This window comes from Lichenostomus cassidix, chromosome 17 (assembly GCF_008360975.1).
Source record: "Lichenostomus cassidix isolate B80296 chromosome 17, HeHo_3.0, whole genome shotgun sequence".
Lineage (NCBI taxonomy): Eukaryota > Metazoa > Chordata > Aves > Passeriformes > Meliphagidae > Lichenostomus > Lichenostomus cassidix.
In genome coordinates, this window is record NC_139497.1 from 3760704 (window position 1) to 3778947 (window position 18244).

Sequence of the window (18244 nt, forward strand, 5' to 3'; positions counted from 1 at the left end):
AGCAGAGCTGCTCCACTGTTGGCCATGTGGGTTTGTGTTTATCCAGCCCAGAGCTGATTTCAGAGTGGTGGTAAGACACAAAGGGATGGATTTCCCACAGCACCCAGTTCCTGGGCCTGCCAGAGTCGATGGGACATTTACAGATGACATCAACAAGCTCGGCGCCTTGTGAAAAGTTTTTCTTGCTGAGTTTGCCAAGTGCAAATTGACAGTGTATTTTTTTAATGAGTCACTCAAGCATTGATTGTTTTCTTAAATCCCTGAAGTCACGTGCATTTGAATTAATTACATTTTGCAACAATTTCTAGACCTTCAAGGCTGCCGGGGGTGTGATTCTGCCTGTTCTCTTTCAACTGTGCGCTTAGAGGCAAATAAGAAGCCCTGAAAAGTTATTTGTTTTGCATCTCATGATTTTCAAGAGCCTTGCCCCTGACGGCTGAGTGTTTGGGGTTAGCTAGGCAGAGCAAACATCCTGAACTTGGGCTCCTGACCCCGCTCTGAGTGTTTTGCTTTTCAGACCCAGAAGGTTCCCAGGAGAGGAGAAAGGAAACCGACTGGCTATTTTTAAACCCTCGCAGTTGCCTTCCTGCCTTATATTATTTATTATCCATTATCAGAAGTGTTTTTCCCCTGAAGCCATCTTTAGTGGTCAACCGAGGGACGGTGCAAATTGCCCATCAAACAGAGCTGCATCTTTCTGCAGAGGTCAGACGAAGCTGGAGGCTCAGGGAGGGTTCTGCCAGCTGGAAATGAGTGCTGCTGTTGGTTGTTGTGTGCACTCGAGTGATGCCCAGCGATGCCCAGCGATTCCAGATACCCCTGGAATCACTCTGCTGTGATCTCTCTGCTCTCAAACATGAAGCAAAGCAGTTCTGCCTCCCAAAGGCTTCACAGCCTGGAGAGGCAGAACTGATTTCTGCTGGAAAAATGGTCCCTGCCTCTGATTTTGGCATGTCCTGGGCAAAGTGATGCACGGCACTGAGTTTCACAGTATATTTTGCAGTGTCATTTGGTTTCTGGGTGATGTGTCAGTGGGGCTGGGGACACCTCTGCACGGAGCATCATCACATCCTCCTGCAGTGGAGAAAGCTCTGGTGACCCACCTGGCCCTGCAGGGTGACCTGGGCAGAGATCAGGGCTGGAACTCTGTGCCTGGCCAGGGTTAAAATGGGCATTGCCCCCAAAGCTGTGGGGTCACCATGGGCAGTGCAAGGCCCTGCTGCAGGGCTGGGTCCCCTTTCCCAGGGTGTCCAGGAAGTCCCCTCTGACCTCTTTGGCTCCAGATAAAGCAGGACAATAGCCCACGTTGTCCTGGCTCATCCTTCTGCCTGGTAAACTTTCCAGTTTGAAGCCTATCACAGCCTGGCAGCTTTGTTAATCCCTTCCTGCCCGGGCAGGAGCTGCTGGTGCCCTGGGCAGAGCTGGACGTGCGAGCCTTGGCTGCATGTCCTCGTTGGAAATAAAGCCACAGGGCTGGGAGGCCAATGTTGTTTCAGCTGCAGAGGGAGCTGAGGCATGAAAGCCCAGGTTTTTGGTGGTGTCAGCAGCAACTGCCCGGACCCTGGGATGCAGTTTCTCAGCAGTGTGTGAGGAGGGAAGGGGAAGAGCAGGGGAGGGCAGGAGCACGCTGTGCTCAGCGCGGGGGGCTGATGGATGACAAACAGCTTTGCCGCTTTCTCTCTGCCTCTGAAAACAAAATTATGTCGCAGGGGGTCTCTAAAGTGGGCTCTGCAGCCCCGCTGTCCCCCAAGCACGTTTTGCTTTCTCAGAGTCCCCGCTGGGCCCGGAGCAGGTGCCCTGGTCCCTAATCGCCCCTCTGCCCGGCACTGTGGGTCACATCACTCCATCTCGCCGGGGACACTGCCGGCTGTCCCCGCAGGGCTGTGACCGTGTCACGCCACAAAGCCCAGCTGCGGCCAGCGAGGGGCTGGCTGGGCAGGGCTCTGAGCGCTGAGCTCATGGGCTGAGATAATATTCAGACGAAAACACGTGCTGATCACATTCACGTGCTTGCACTTCACACTTTTTCCTCGGTGCTGTGGACCCCAGGTGCTTCACGAGCACCTGGTGACACAAAAATCCTCCCCAAAGCCGTTGTTGTCACCTGTGTGACTTTCCTCCCACCTCCGGTAACACCCCGCTGTTTCCCCCGCCCAGCTGGGGCTCCGGTCACCCACCCTGCATCCCCCCGAGCATCCTCCTCCCTCCCGCCGCCCCTTTTAGTGGCCCCGGGGCTACTCCCGCCTGCCGCGTCCCCGTCCCCCCTCCCCGAGGGGGCCGAGCCGAGCCGGGCCAGCCCCCGGGGGCGGGCGGAGGCAGCGGGAGGAAATCCAGCGCCTGGTTTGCAGCCTCGCCGGCTCGCTCCCTGCCCCGCCGTGACATCAGCCCGCCGGTTCGGCGCGGGGGCGGCTGCGGGCTGCTCAGCGCTCCGAACAGCACCGCCGCGGCTCCCGCTGCCCCCCAGCATCCCCCCCACGTCCCGCTGCGGCTCCCCGGGCAGCCGGGGGGGCTGGCGGGGCCGGCGGCGGGTTGCGGGGCCGGGGATGCGGCTGCCCCGCCGATGGTGAGCCGCCGCCGCGCCCCGCCGCACCATGGCCCCGCCGGGCCCGAGAGGATGTTCGAGGGCTGCCGGCGGGCCAGGAGCCTCTGGGGAGGCGTCAAGCTGGAGGTGGCCGGAGAGAGCAGCCCCGTGGTGCTGCACAGCTTCACGCAGCTCGACCCCGACCTGCCGCCGCTCGAGGTGAGTGCGGGGTGCGAACCCCGGGCTGGTTTGGGGGTCTCTGGTTTGCTCAGTTTTGGCAGAGCCGACCCGGAGTTTAGCGAGGAGATGGCTGTGGCAGGCTGCTACCCGCAGAGCGTTTCGCGGAATCCTGTTGCATAGAGTCACAGAGTGGTTTCGGTTCGAAGGGAGCGCAAAGATGATTTTGCTCACCCCCTGCCACGGGCAGGACACCTTCCACTGTGCCAGGTTGCTCCAAGCACCATCCAGCCTGGTCTGGAACACTTCCAGGGATGGGGCAGCCGCAGCTTCTCCGGGCAGCCTGTGCCAGGGCCTCACCATCCTCGCAGGGAACAATTTCTTCCTAATATCTAATCTAAATCTACCCTCCTTCAGCTTGAAGCCATTCCCCCATGTCCTATCGCTCCGTGCCCTTTCAAAAGTCCCTCTCCAGCCTTCCTGTAGGCGTCTTTAGGTACTTTAGGGTTTTTTTAGGTGCTTTAGGTTTCATTTTATTAAACAAATGGGTGCCCCTGCTTGGCTTTTTTTTTGCACCCCGCGGGACTAGCTGGCAGCTGTTAGGAGAAACCAGATGCTCTCCCTCCAGGCACCCAGGGAAAGGGGCAGACTGTGAAAACTTCGGGCTTTTAATATTTCATCTGAGACTTTGGCTGCGGGAGGCAGGAGTCTGCTCAGAACTGAGCTGCTTGGGAAGGCTCCAGCCTCGTTCAAACCACAAAAGTGTCCTCTGGGAAGGTTACGGGCATCGGGAGGACTTTTCCTGGAGGATACAAAATAATTGTGCTTGTTTGGATTCGACCTCGGCTTCTTCAAAGTCAGGCTGGTCCCGGTGAGGCCCGAGTGCTTTGTTGATGGCAGTCGCATGTGGTGGCACCCGAAATAATCTGAGTCAGAGCCTTTTATCTGAGTAATGGATGATCGTCACCGGTGTGGTGGGAGTGTCGCCGATCGGGAGCAAACGGTGTGTCAGGAGCGGGAGGAAGGTTTTGGCGTTGAGAAGTCCCTGGTGGCGCAGGGGTTAACAGCAGCGAGGGTCAGCGAGGGTGGCTTTGCCGGGATTTAGAGCCAGCCAGCTGCAGATGTGCTGCTCTGGATGCTCCCCGCTGCAATGGGGGCGGTGCAGGGGGGGAACCACCACTGAAGCCTCTTTGGTTGCTGTGCAGATATCCGCTGAGGGCAGCCAGTGTTTCAGGGAGGGCAATGGCTCCTTCTGCCAGCGCCAAACGATCTAACCCTCAACCTGGGGTGGAAAGTCTGGCTCAGCCCCGGCCAGGCAGGGATGAGCTCAGGCTGGGGCTGTACCGGTTCACCTCCAGCCTGGTGGCAGTGGCTCATCAGCTCTGCAGAGAGTTCATGAAAGCTCCATCCAGTTTATTTCCCCCTCCCTGCCTCTCTCCCTCCTGGGGGTGGGCGTTCTGACATGGTTTGGAGTACATCATCTGGTTCGTGTTATGCCTGGCAGGAAGTCCAGCCTCGCCGGCCCGCGGCGCTCCGGGAGGCTGAGGGGCCGCGCTTTTGGCAGGGGGAGCAAAAGAGGGAAAGGAGGGGGTGATCATCGTGCTGCTCTCATCCCGGAGGAGAGGCTGTCTGGCACATGAGAGCCACAGTGAACCCCGGCTGGAGGAGGCTGTGGGGTTGAGAGGGTTTGGAGCATCTCGGGCGATGCGGCTGAGAGGAAAAAGTGACAGGGCTGAGGAGGGCTTTGCATGACCCCCACTGGCACTGGGCAAACCCCTGCCTGCCCGAGCATGGCACAGCTGCCAGCCAGACCTCCTCCCAAGCTGTGTTTGCCCACATTTCTGTGCTGGGGAATGGTCAGAGCAGTCCCTGTCTCACTCACTCAGGCTTTCCTCCCAGCCCTGAACAACTTGCAGGCAAATTCTTCCTCTTTCTGTGCCATCCATTTGCAAATCATGGAGAGAAAAGGGGCATCTCAGGAGGTTCACAGTGACCCATGGCCTCCTGAGCAGCTTTGGGATGCATGGGGTGTTCACTGCCTGACTGGGGGATGGAAAAAATGTGTCAGTGGTGTCCTGGTGGGGCTGTAATCCTCATGCAGAGTTATAGATGCACACTGAGAAGAGAATGCAGATTATTTGAATAAGAAGCCCCAGAGACTGTCAGTGTTTTGCTGAGCCCCAGTGGCAGTCCCCAGGTCCATGGTGGGACCTGTGGCACCTCAGCCAAAGGGAGCTGTGCTCTCCAGGCTCAGTGTGTCCCCAGTGCTGGGTTTTGGCAGAGCTGTGCCAACTTGTGGGTGGACAGTCTGGTCCCACAGGGAACAGAGGATCCCTGGAAAGCTGCTGGGCAGGTCACAGGGAATGTGGCTCACTCCCTGGTCCTCTCTGAACCCCCGGGGATGGCAGCAGGGAAGACTTTGCCTGTATCCCACAGCAACCATATCGATCACTTGGAGGCCTCCTGGCCATGTGAGCCAAGTGTTCTCACCGTGATTTTAACCACAGGGGATGGAAAATTTAAACTGTCTCAAGTGGGGGGTTGACAGAGCAGCTTTGCAGACCTTTTGCTTTGACCTTTCCAGGTCCAATCCACTCCAAATCAGCAGTGAGTGTCAATCCTTGCAGTCCAGCAGGGGCCACAGAGTGAATTTGGTGTCTCTCCTGGTTCTGCTGGCCAGGAATGGCCTAGAGCAGCACTGCAGATGACACAGACTGAAACTTTCATGAAGCTGATGTTGCTGAAGCTCTGGCAAGGCCAGGCTGACACTTATAAAAAAGCCCATGTCCTTGCTATTCCGGCTGTGTTTGTTTTCTGAACAATTAGGAGATTTTCAGTTGCTAAATGCATCCTTGAAAACTTGAATTGCTCAGCCCAGATGCCTTGGAGGTCAGTGCTTGTTCTTTACAGCTAGAAGGGAGGGGCAAAGATATCTCTTAAAAGTCATTTTCTCTTCGCTTCCTATGGTGCCTTTGGAATAAGATCCTTTCCTCCCAGCCTGTTCTCCCCCAGGCACAACCTGATATGTCCCTTGCAATTTGCCAGATGAACATCATCTGTTGTTATTTCTTGGATGGGGACCTACCTTCTGGCCCCCTTCCAGAGAGGTTTGGAGCAGTGGGTGAGGCCTGGAGCAGGCTGGGACGTTGATTGTTGGTGGCTGATGCAGGGTGGGAACAACAGAGGTGGGAGGGATTTTTATTATTATTGAGGATTTTTGTTATTATTGTTTGATATGGTTTGAGAGAAGTTGGAGAGATGCTTCTAAATGTGTTTGTGGAATAATTGTTTTACTCAGGGGCTGCCATGCCATGTTTCTATAGGGGTGGGAATCCCCATACTGGGATCTCACTGGGGTTTTAGTGGATTTAGGACCAAATTGGCAGCCGTGGCAACTGAAATCTTTGTTTATTCACAAGCTGAATGGGCAAGCCACCCCTCAGGCCATCCCTGTGTCTCAGCATCACCCAGCTTCAGCCCCCCACCCCAGACTGCACTACTGCTCCACTACAGCCTGGCTTTTTATGGCTCTCAGGGGCAAGTAACTGCAGCCTTGGAGTATTTCCCCATTTCCCTGTGCCTGGCTTTGGGCTGTGATGAGCAAAAGGAGCAGCAGGCCAGCTGTGCCTGCAGGGATGGTCTCACTCAGCTGGCACCCACCACCCTTTGGGATTTGGGGGGCTGGCTGTGACCACCCCACACTTAGGGCCAGAGCATGACCTGTTTTTAGGGCCAGCTGAGTTGGTCTGGCCTTGGGAAGGGCTTCCCCACCAGCAGCTCCTCCATCTCCCCATCTCTCCAACCAGCCACTCTCTCCCCCGAGGGGAGTGCAATCGAAGGAGGAAAGAGCTTATTTAGGTCACTCCAGATCACATTTAAAGGCTGGGTATGCCCTGCTCACACTTTCTCTAACGCCGTTATCTCCAGAGCTGCCTAATGACTGCCTTTCAAACGGACACGTTCCTTTTATTTAAATATATCCTTGCAGCAGGGCTGTCTCAGTTCTCAAATATTTCTCCATCTCCCACGGACTCAGCAAGAGGGGGGGAAAAAAATGTGGTTGCTAAGGAGCAGGATTTGGATACAAAGCTGGCTGAGCTGCTGGCGGGGGGCCCGGGGGGCTCCAGCACAGCTCATGGAGAGACAGGGTTTGTGCATTGCTTCGGTGGGATGACACCTGCAGGGGCTGGCTGAGGAGGATCGGGGTTTGAAACATTCCTCAGGCCTTGGGGAGAAAGAGTTGAGCTGTGGGACTCACACCTTTTGCAGGTTAATGTGTTTATCCCCTGCTGTTTGTGTGGGTTAGATCCCACAGCAGCATCTGTGGCTAATCCTAAATGTGTGCCTGTTGTTCCAGGGGTCTGTGGGACCTTTGCTTTGCAGAGGGAAGCATCTGCAGGCTGAAAGGGGATGCTGGCTGTGGGGTTTGGTGCCTGGGAAGAGCTGTTAGCATCTCACTGAAACTGTGGCAGCCTCTGGCTGGAGCATTCCTGGGAACAGCAGCAGCAGGGATGTTTGGATCCTCCAGATACCAGCTTGTCTCATTGTCCCTGGGAGGACTCACCTGCATGTCACAGCTGCCCCAGCCCTCCACAGCCCCAGTAATGATGCATTTGGACTTTGCTCCTGAGTCATTAGGGAAAGGGAGCGCTGAGCTCGGGCACAGAGCAGTAATCCCAGTAATCCCAGTAACCCCAGCTGCTCCTCGGGCTGGCAGGTTGGCTGTCTGAAGGGAGTCACGGGGAGGGGATCAGAGCAGGGGCTGCTCTGGGCACACAGGGGTAGCTCTGCTCTGGGGATTGCAGAAAAGGCTCTTGTGGTGGCATTTTGCTGCCTTGACACCTGGGAACAGCTCTGCCAGGGGTGTCAGGAAAGTCCTTTCCTAATTCTCAGCATGGGCTGTGTTGGGCAAACGCTGCTCTGCTCAGCTGTGGTGACGTGGTGACTCTGCAGCACCTCAAACCTCCATCCCTCTCACCTGATTTTGGTTTGTTTTTGTGATGCTATGCAAATCACCTCTCCGGTTTTGGGTTACATTCCCGGGGCTGTGTTGGCTCGGGTTCTTGTAGGGCAGCACTTGTACATTAGATAACACCGAGTTCCCTCTACCTGAGGGTCAGGAGTTATGTGACAGCTAAATGTCACTGGAGATTAAGCACAGGCAGAGGCTCCTGGCGTGGCCCGTTCTCCTCGGCTAGCTCCACAGCCGTTTGTTTTCATTACCCCGTTGGTATTTGGATGAGCTCTGCTGTCAGAAACATGCTGGGACGGGACAGGGCGTCTTCCTTCTGCACGTGGGGTGCTGGTGGGAGCAGCTGCATGGGGAGCCCCGGGCTGGGCAGAGGCAGGATGGGGATTGCTCCAGCTGCCAGGCACAAGCTGAGTCCTTGGAGCTGACAGGAGGGGGAAAAAAAAGTTGGTCTAACTTGCAAACAGAGCAGATTGGAGAGGAAACTCATCGGAGGCAGCTTCATGTGGAATGCTGAGGCATTATTTTTGGAGAGGCTTTGCTCTCTGCTAACCACACTCCAGCAGCCCAACTGAGGGCTGGTGTGGAAACCTGCTTTTCAAAGGGCTCGCTACCCTGCCTCACCAGAACTTCTTTTCATGTGATGGAGCAAAACCACGCACCCTTTCCCTGCTCTTTGCAGTGGTTGGGTCTCCATGGAGACTCCCAAGCCGAGAGCCTGCCCCAGGCTCCTGCCCCAGCCAGAGTGTGTTTGTGAAATAATGTGTTTGCTTTGGGTTCACCTCTTAGGGTTGGAACTAACTGCAGGAAACCAGCGTTTAGCCAAGCTGGGCAAAGCAAAGCAGCTTGCCTGGGACTGGCAGGGGCAAAGCTCAGCTGTGGGAAGTCAAAAAGGATGCTGAAGCACCATCCTCATGGGGTTGTGGGGGTTCAGAACCTCACCTTCCAGTTTAAGCAGCCTGTCCAGAGCAAGGCCAATGCTCAGGCTGGTTCATCATCTCAAAGCAGCCCAGCTTTCCTCCGAATGTTGCTCTTGGTTCGATTTTGAGGATACTTTTCATGGCTGTTTGGTCCCAGCTGCAGCTCTGCTGACCAGGAGCCTCGTGCTGAGCGGTGCGTTGGCAGTGCCCGTTGCTGGTGACAGCCACTGGGATTACTGGATATCTAGACAATGTGGTTTACTCGACTCAGTCCCGGTTGCAAACGTGAGAATTGACACGAAGACGGGACAGGCCTGGCTGGTTCTTCCCTCGCAGTGCTGGGGGTGACTCAGAGCACAGCTATGGCTCACACCAGTGTCACAACAAACACTTATTCCCCGAGGTGCTTCTTGGGGGGGTGGTATTCCACAAACTGCATCTCTCCCAGTGCTCATTCCCATGGATTTTGGTGTGTTCCTCAGTAAAACTCAGCTCGGGGAGGATGGGGATGTTTGAGACTTGAGCTGTCTTAATCCAGGGAATGCTAAAGGAAAGGAGTCAGGGCAGCAAGGTGGGCACCTCTGCCCTCTTCACCTTGGTTCTGCCCCATGGTCATTGCACACCTCAGCTTTTAGTGTGTCCCCCAACACCATTTTATTATGAAGTGGAAATATTTTCATCTTTTCCCAGTTGTTTTCTCCCCAAACGCGCCAGCTAATGGCAAAATCTCCGTTGCTTCAGCTGTGGAGATCCCACGGAGCTGGCAGAGCATCCCGACTGCAGCCCCGCCGGGTGTCGGCTTGTTGACACCTGCTCGTGTAGCACCTCCTGCCTCCTTGGCACCGATTTAAATGATGCTCCCAAGGTGAGATTCGGTTGATTGCAAAGCAAAAGTGCTCGCTGCTCTCGTCTCTTCCACCTTCCCACGGGAGGGGAACGAGTAGCAGGATTACCCGAGGGGAGAATCTCCGTAGCAGAGGGGATGATGATGATGGTCTGGGAGTTGCAACTGGGATGTGCTGGGACACACTGGGGCTGCGGGTGTCAGGAGGAGGCTGGGACGAGCCAGGCTGATCCCGGGAAGCACAAGCCAGCAGGGACGAGCCAGGCTGATCCCGGGAAGCACAAGCCAGCAGCAAATGCAGGAGCCGCGCGTCATCCGGCCGGGGTGGGAGCTGGGCGAGAGGGGCACGACCGGAGAACAAAGCCTCGCATTTATTCCCGCCGTCCTTTCACCGTCAGCCCCTCTCTGCCTCCCTGCGCTGGATTGTTCCTGCATTTTCTCTGCTTCAGCTGTTTACTGGGTCACCCTGGTGCAGACACGCACACAAAGAGCGAGCCGTCCCCGAGCCTGTCCCTGTGCCACCGGCACTGCGAGCCCTTCTGTGGCCCCGGGAGCACAGTGGTGCCATTGATCCGGCTGGCACAGCGTGCCCTGGGCCAGGCTGGGCTGGGGGCACGCTGAGCATCCTCCTCTGCACAGGCTGTGTGTTGGGATTTTAAGGAGGGGACCCCGAAAGGTCTGGGTTTGTCGGCTTTGCCCACGTTCAGTCACACCAGGTTTGGTGGAGGGAATGTCAGTTGACGTAAGGTGGGGTAAACACATGGGTGGACACAGTTATTTCACGAGGGTTTATTTGGGTTCTGCTTATCTGAGCTAAGGATGTGTCTTAGCTGAATCAAAATTAACCTTGTTCGAATGGGAACGAAGGGGAAGGGTGCAGCTTCTGTCAGTCATGGTGTGACCACCCAGCCTGGCCACCCCAAAATGTGCACCTTCCAAATTCCAGGAAGATGGGACTGTGCTGTCTTTCCCCCTCTGCAAGCTGCAGCAGGGGAGTTACTGCATAGGCATCTGCATTTACAGCTTAACTTGGGAATGGTGTGTGATAAAACTCCCTGGGGATGTCAGTGTGGGACTGGAGGGATGGTTCACCATGGCATGGGGGGCTGCAAGCCTCCTGCTGGGGCTGGGCAGGTGTTTTACACCTGGCAGTTGCTGCAGTTGTGATGTTTGCTTTGCTCTTCCTGCATATCTCACCTTGCTCATGCTGCAGGTGAGCACTTCAGTCATGCAGGACATGGGCATGCTGAGGCAAGGGGCAGGTTTGGCAAAAGGAGATGATTTTATTGCAGCTGGTACTAATTAAAAATAATCTTTTGGCTGTCTGAGAGCTGGAGAATATTCAAGGTTTTGTGTCTCTGGAAATGTAAGGACTTTTGGGAAGATGAAGTCACTTGCAGGTGCTGATCCATGCTAGGGACAAGCATTGCCCTGGAGCTGCCACCAGGAACAGGTCTGTGTGTCTTGGTGAACATGTGTTTAGACAGAATTGACATTTCAGGTGTGACCATTCCAATCAGTTTCAAGGAACATCAGCTCCAAGTGCCAACCTCATCTCCATCTCTTCTCCAATACACCTGGCAGTTATTGCTGCAGCAGAAATAACACATTTGGTGCACCAGGACCCTGTTTTGGAGGTGGAATCAACAGAGTAGCATTAGGTCAGGTAGCCTGGAACTCTTCAGGGCACCCCTCATGTTTTAATTCACATTTGAACAAGGCTCTGGGGAGCTGTCATGTTGCATGTGACTTCCAGGTGCTACCATCCACCCAGAAAAAATGAATTGATTTTTGAACTTGTTTCAGTTAGGTTGTTTTGCAGATTTTTCTGTTCCATCTCAGTAAAACACAACCCTTTTGTTCTGAGCCAGAATGACTCGGGATGAGTTGCTAGATCTTTATTTAACCTCGCCGAGCAATATCTATATTAATTTTTTATACACCGTTTTCCACCAGCTGTGTCATTCTGGTTTCACTTCCAGTCATGCCCCGGGGGTTGTGGGTACACTGGTGGTGGAACAGTTGCTCTGTGAGCGAGAGCTTCATCCCTCTGCTGCCAGCCTGCCCTGCAGAGGCTCTGGGCAGGGATGCTGCTGGAGCCATCACGAGCACAGAGCTCAGGGCTGTGGAGCAAGAGCCAGAACTGCTGTGTCTGCGGGATCTTTTTTTTTTTTTCTATCGACTCAGAGAGGAAGCAAAACCTGCTGCACTCAGTTTTCTTGGAACAGCCTGCGAGGGGAGCCCATCCCAGCACGTCCCCTGCTCTGGGTGGTGTTTTCAGATGGGGATGTAAATGGCTGGTGGTCATCTCTGCTCCTGGGTGTAAGGGTTTGGAGTTAGCCAGTCATCCTTGTTGAGCCTGGAGTTTGCTTTTCCCTGTCAGGTTGATTCCCCAGCATCTGCATCCTCCCCACCTTGGGGTCTGATCCTCCCCCTGAAGGGATGGAGTGGCCATGCAGAGCCTTTGCAGGTCTTGATTTCCAAACCACAAAACGAGCAAAAGTTTCTCTCCATGTGGGAAGGCTCTTAGTTTTCTTTAAGAGCAAACGGGGGAGGGATCTTGTGTGTGTGTGCTCTGTCTGGTTCCTGGACTCCAGCACTGAGCTCCTAATCCTTGCTCCAGCCACTGACTCACTGAGTCACAAGATGCCTTTGTAACCCATCTGCCAGCTTCCCTTCTCCCTGAGCTGCCAGGCTGGAGAAGGCTGCCTCTGGGTACTCTCTGCATCCCCTCTGGGGCTCAGGCACAGGATCAGACCTGCTGTCAGCCTCAGGAGCCCCAGAACCTGAGGGAGGAGGTGTAGGATTCCCCACAGGAGGCAGATATGGGGTGATGTGGCCTCTGTCTGCCCCATCCTGGTGCTGGGTGATGCACTGGCTCCCCTGGGGCACAGCTTTCCATGCTGAAACACCTGGAGCAGAGAAAAATGGCAGGAAAACCCAGCCCAGCCACTGATGGGGAGAGAACAGGCCCTCAGCTGTTGCCACTGGCTTGGTGTCCTGGCAAAACGACTCCTTTTTCATGGCGGATTTAAGTTTAGCTTCTGGCCCTTTTTCTGTTCTTTTCCTGTTTCCTCCTTTGTTGTTGTGTTTTAATGGGCTGTTGGAATCAGTCCTGGTTTGAGGCAGCTCGGAGCAGGCAGGAAGGAAGGCAGAGAGTGTTGAAAACCCAGAGGAATTGTGTCTTCTCTGCTGAACATCTCTGCACAGAGGGCAATGCCCAGGGCAGGAAACTGAGCTCCTCCAGCAGCAGCAGGAACCCTCGGGGGGAAAGGAGACAGTGGGAGATCAGCTTGCTCAGCTGGAGAAAACCCCCCCAAGTGCCACTATGGCCATCTCTGGGATGGTGTTTGGGAGCAAAAGTGGGGCTGCTGTCCCAAACGACCTTCTGTGAGTCACCAGCATGGGCACAGGGGATGTTTGTCAGCTTCCTCGCCAGCTCGGGTAGCCCTTGTAGCCTTCCTGAGCACAGCCAGGGGAAGGAAGCTGCCAGTGAGTGCCAGGAGTGGGCAATCCCTGGAGGCAGAGCTGGGGGAACAGCCCCAGCAGGGCTTTTTGCCTGGAAGTCCCCGTGAGGAAGAGCGTTGTGCTGCGTGTGCTTATTTGGGACGTGTGGGACAGAGGGTGCTTCTGCTTTTGCGGTCTTTATCTTCGCTTCACAGAACTGCACTTGTTTTCCTTTCACTACCCGGGGGTGCCTTTTTTTCCTATTTCCTTTTACATAATGCCGTGCACTTGGGTTCACACCAGAGGTCCCAAAGTGGCTGCTGTTCCTTGCAGGGGCTCAGGGTTTGCTCCCGAGGGTGAAATGGAAGTTAACTCGGGGTTGGTGTCACCCGTGGGGGACATTGGCCATGGTGGAGCTGCTTTCTTTCATTTCCGGAAAGGTCCATTTCCCGTTGCTGGTGGGAAGGGATTATTCTGAGCAGGGGTTGGGGATTGCAAAGACTGAACTCCCCCTCGCTGTTTCTGGCTTTACCACCTTTCATCGAGTTCTTTTGAGCTTGTGCAAGCGCGGAGCTTCAATGGGAAACTCCTGGTGACGTCTCCGAGGCTCAGCTCTGCCTTTTCTTGTCTCGTTAGCCAGTGAGGCTGTTAATTCCCAACAGGCACACATTCCTGGCTTCCCATGGGCAGGGTGAGTGTCTGCTCCTCTCTTGGGGCTGGTAGCAGCAGCCCCTTTGAAATCACAGTGCAGGGATCTCAGAGATCCTCAGATTTCAGGATCCTGCAGATCCTCTCAGAGCTGTGCTGTACCTGTCTGTAGAACAGGCATTTTGTGTGGCTCGACTGAAAGGGAGCAGAGTAACACGAATATCTTGATTGTTAAACCAGCCGTGGCCCAGGGAACATCAGTAAAAACACTTTAGGCAGTTGTGCCTCTTCCACGTGTGCTGAAATGAATACCTTTTTCCACTGACAGTTCATTATTTTTGTGCTTTTGGAGGCCAGTGCACTAACCCGGGGCATGTGGGACCAGAGCTCTTAAGACCTGGTAATTGTTGGGTAATTGTCTGTGTGTAACGTGTGGGGATGCTGTGTGCTCACACTTAATCCTGCACTTTGCTCCTGTCCTGCTAAAACCACCTTTGTGACTGATCTCAAACCCTTTCCAAAATGCAGAGCCCGAGCCAATGTTTTGCTTTGCTGTTTGGTTTTTGGGTTATCCCCTCCCTTCGTGTGGTGGGAAGAGCAGAAGGCTCTCTGCTGCTCTCTGCCTGGCTCTGAGGGTCCCTCACACCCTTCCTCCAGGCTCACAAAACCTTGGCTGCATCTCAGAGCTCCTTATTAATCCTCAGAGTGCCGACGTGGGGTTTGACACCACGCCGAGCGCTAGAACATTCACCAGAGAGGAGCAGAGTTTATTGCACGGAGCAGGAATTCCTCCCTGGTGTAGTCACAAAAGCTCTGAGCCATCAGTGGGAGCTGCAGGGCTGGCTGCAGTTGGAAGAGGCAGTCCCCAGGCCCAGGGCAGCCATCTGGTGCAGACCTCCCGTTTCATATTTCAGGGGATGAACTCCTGCAGAGTTCACTTCAGCAAAAGCCTCTGCTCGGCACAACTGGGCGTCCTGAGTTAAACATGTGGCTTTTCCTTGTGCCCCTCCAGCCAGAGGCATTTTCCCTGCTCTGTGGAGAGGACCAGGATTGCATGCCAAGCTGGGGAAATCAAATCAAACCTTCATTTTTCTGTGTTTTCCCTTTTCTCGGTGCCCATTTTAAAATGTGTCAGATCTCACTTTCTGGGTTGGTGGTTCCCACCTGGATGAGTTTGGTGGAAGGTGCAGATGCCATAACCATCAAATCGTCTTGCAGATGTTTAAAGCACTGCCTGGGCATGTTGGACTCATGTCTTGTGCCAGCAGAAGGGACTGTTCCCTGTGTCTCACCCTCAGGCTGAGCACTGGTGGAGGAGGGTTTGTGTGCTGGCTGAGCCTGACTCATGTTCCCTTCTTCTGAGGGGCAGAAAATCCCAGCAGATGTGCAGGGCAGGCAGTGGGGAGCAGTGGCTGTTGCAATAACATTTACCAGCACTTGGCTGTCTCTTTAGAGACCATTTTGAAGGCATTCAGCTTTGGTTGACTTGCTGGAAATCCTGCTGTGAGTGCAGGATTCTGGCTGGCTGGCACAAACATGAACCACAGATCAAGGTTTTGAGTCTCTCCCAGCCTTCCTCCCTCCTCATCTGCAAGGGGACAAACCTGTGCTTGGTGCAGGTGTTGGAGTGAGAATCTCCTGGATCTGTCCTGGCAATTTTTGCTCGGTTGGTTTCTAACCAACGAGCACAGAATGCACAATCAGCATCTTGGAGGAGCAGCCGTAGGAAAGAGGAAGCTCACGCAGAATATAAATAGCCAAATTTTAGAATGTCCCAGTGTAGCAGCTCTCCTGGCTCTTGGCAGGAGCCTGCAGACCGCTGGGAAGCTGCGGCCTTCGTGTGTGGTTTGCAAAGGGGGAACTTTGGGGGATATCACACCAGTCAGCAAGGCAAAAAAATGAATGAATCTGACAGTTTTGGATAGGGGAAGGAAATGAAATTGGCTTTTACACACGTCAAAATGGGGTGTGTCCTCTGCACGTGACATGAAATGCAGAGTGAAAACTCTGCACAGTTGTGGCAATACTTTCCACTGTAGTTGCACAGCAGCTGCCAATGATTCATGGGTTGATCCTGAGATGGTTTTTTCCTCCCATATGATTTAATTTATGAATTTAATTGCATGTCAGCAAGCATCTGATTTGTCTTGATATTTGTGTCTGGGGTTTACAACTGCCCAGCCAAATCTCTTTTCTGAGTTAGGCTGTACAGGGCTCTGGTCCTGCTGGACCCAGAGCTTTCCTCCAGCCCAAAGTCTCAGCATAAATGGGAGGTATGTAGGGCAGGGCTGATGTGCAGGTTGGGTGATGAAGGCTGGGAAAGAGCCCAGGACAAATTTGGAAGTATTTCCATGGCTTTTCTTTCTTTTTGTTGGAAACAGCATCTATCCATGGAAGGACAACTTGGCCAGCTTGGTTGGGTGCTGTCACTGTAGGTGGGTGATCCAGAGTGGACACAAAGCTTTAGCTATGCTGGCAGCCCTCTCCCAAGGTCCTGCCAGCCCCAAGGGCAGTGTGCTTGAATATAAATTTATGCCATAATCTATCCCAGAGCACAGAACAAGAGAGGACAGACAGAGGTGCCAGGAAGGATGTCTGGTGTCTGCTGCCTGGTGCAGGTTCTCTCAGGGCTGGTCTGGAAGACAGTGAATCCTGGGAAAGGCTCCTGATGTTCTCAGCAGAGCCTCACAGCTCTTCAACCTTCAGCAAACCAAACCTCTCCATGGTCTGGCATGAAGTGAGAAAAGCAGGTTCAGCAGAAAGTGAAAAAGTCAGTAACCCTGCCCAGGGGGATTCTCTGCCCTCATTCACTACAACCATGAATGAGAAGCTTTTTCAAGCTTCCCCTTGAGCTGGCTGTGCTTCCCTGCCTTGATTCCTTGCGATGAGCAAGCCTGTGGCTTGAGCAGGGTGTGAAAACAGAGCAGTGGCCACTGCAGTGGTGGTGCTGCTGATAAAGGATGGTGGTTAAAGAGCCTTTGGGGCACATTCCATCCATCAGCTCAGGGTCGTGTTCTGAGATGTGCAGCCTCTTCTGAACCTGGCTGTCCCCATGCTCACAGGGAGAGGTTTGGAGGAGGATTTTTTGTAGGGAGCAGCATCACTTCTGGGCTCCATCCTAAGGATCCATCCTGGGTTGCTTCATAGCAGTTTCTTCTTGAGCCCTGTGGTGTTGTCAGAGCTTTTTGTGCTCCTGAGGGGCAGTTACAGTGCTGGCTCTGGCAGGCGAGGTTTGTCCCCACACCCCTGTGTCCCAGGGCATGGTCATCTCCCCCTCTAACCTTACTGCTTTCGGGCATTTTCTCCATCTGCTGAGCTGTGGGTTTTGGTGTTAGTCCATTTGGCAAGGGGGATGGAGGGCGGGGGAGATCCCTGCAGTGTTTAAAAGGATCTGGATAAATCTTCTTAAGGGAGGCACTGACTCAGCAGAGCGTGGTTAGAGAGGAGGAGGAGGAGGAGGAGGAGGAGGAGGGAACCAAATTGTCCTTGTGGGGCTGGAGCTGCTGCTGAGCCCGTGCTGGCATGTGGTGCTGGGGGAGGTGTATGCCTGGGAAACCGCCTGGAGAAGCATCACCCCTTCCCTCACCAAATTTTAGGTGCTCTCCATCCTCCAGAGGAGAAATGGGTGCCTCATGTCACCCAGAGGTGCCTGTCCCCTGTGCCCAGACCTGTCCTGCCTGTGCCTGATCCCACCCTGGTGCAGATCCTCGGGATTTCCCCCCCAGCTTTGAGCTTTCCCCTTGGATTTCTGCCTCGCTGCCAGAGCTGGTGGGCGGCTTGGTTTGACAGTTTTATTTATTAGGGAAGTGCACTGAGGTGCTTGTTTCCTGCAGGGATTCCTGAGACTCTGCTCAGCCCAGGAGGCAATGTCAGCTCGTGGGAAAGGCAGAGGTTTGGGGAGGGCAGCAGCCAGGGCTGTCACTGTCCCACTCACGAGGGGTCCCTGCTGTGCCCAGCCCCTGGTGCTGGCACAGCCTGGCCTTGCTGAAGGGCTGAGATGTGGGGCCAGAGGACATGGGACAGACCAAGACCAGCTTCCCAAAGTCCTGGCTGCACTCTGGATGGGCTCAGCTGCCCAGACACACTGGTGTCACCTGGCTTGCAGGTGAAGGAGACTCTCTGCCAGCCAGCTGCTGCCTTTGGCTTGCTGGGATCCCTCACAGGAGCCACAAAAGCGTCTCTGCCATGCTTTGCTCTCCTTATCTCACGTTGTATCTTGTCTTTCCTTGCAGAGCTCCACACAGGAGATTGGAGAAGAGCTGGAGGATGGTGTGATCTACAGCATATCCCTCCGGAAAGTGCAGCTCCATCACACAGCCAACAAGGGGCAGCGCTGGCTGGGGGTAAGCTGGGGGCTTCTCCTGCCACAGGGGAGGATTCAGGTGTTTCCCTGCCATGGGAATCATGTATTTATTTGGAAGTGGGGAGTGGGAGCATCTGCTGGCCTCTGCCCCATGGGAAGGGGCACAGGTGAAAGAATCAGCAACCCCATTTTAAAAATAGGGCAACTCTGATTTGTGTCAGATTTTGGCACCCTCGAGGCCTTTCCTGGGATTTCCCAAGTGCTCAGGTGGTCTCAGCTGGGCTGTTGTGTTTGCTGTCTGAGGAGACCCAGCTTTCCTTTCCCAGTCAGGAGAGCCCCAGGCACTGTAGGGGTCCCAGCCTAGACCTGAACACATGAAGCTGGTGGGAACACTTTGCACTTGGTGGTGTCAGTC

At 54.5% G+C, this 18244-nt stretch overlaps 1 protein-coding gene across 5 annotated transcripts in view; it reads left to right on the forward strand.

Annotated features, from left to right (window-relative positions):
- Positions 1-18244, forward strand: part of RALGDS (ral guanine nucleotide dissociation stimulator) — a 40582-nt gene that overhangs the window by 14764 nt on the left and 7574 nt on the right. For 3 of the 5 annotated variants that reach the window (XR_014855462.1, XM_085076911.1, XM_085076912.1), the window contains exons 1-2: positions 2310-2740; positions 17759-17869. Coding sequence is in view for 4 of the 5 variants with exons in the window: in XM_085076911.1 (XP_084933037.1) it covers positions 2561-2740; positions 17759-17869 (291 nt within the window). In the remaining variant the exon portion in view is untranslated. Of the gene's footprint in view, positions 1-2309; positions 2741-17758; positions 17870-18244 lie in introns of those variants that run through there. The other 2 variants (XM_085076914.1, XM_085076913.1) reach the window with 2 other exon arrangements.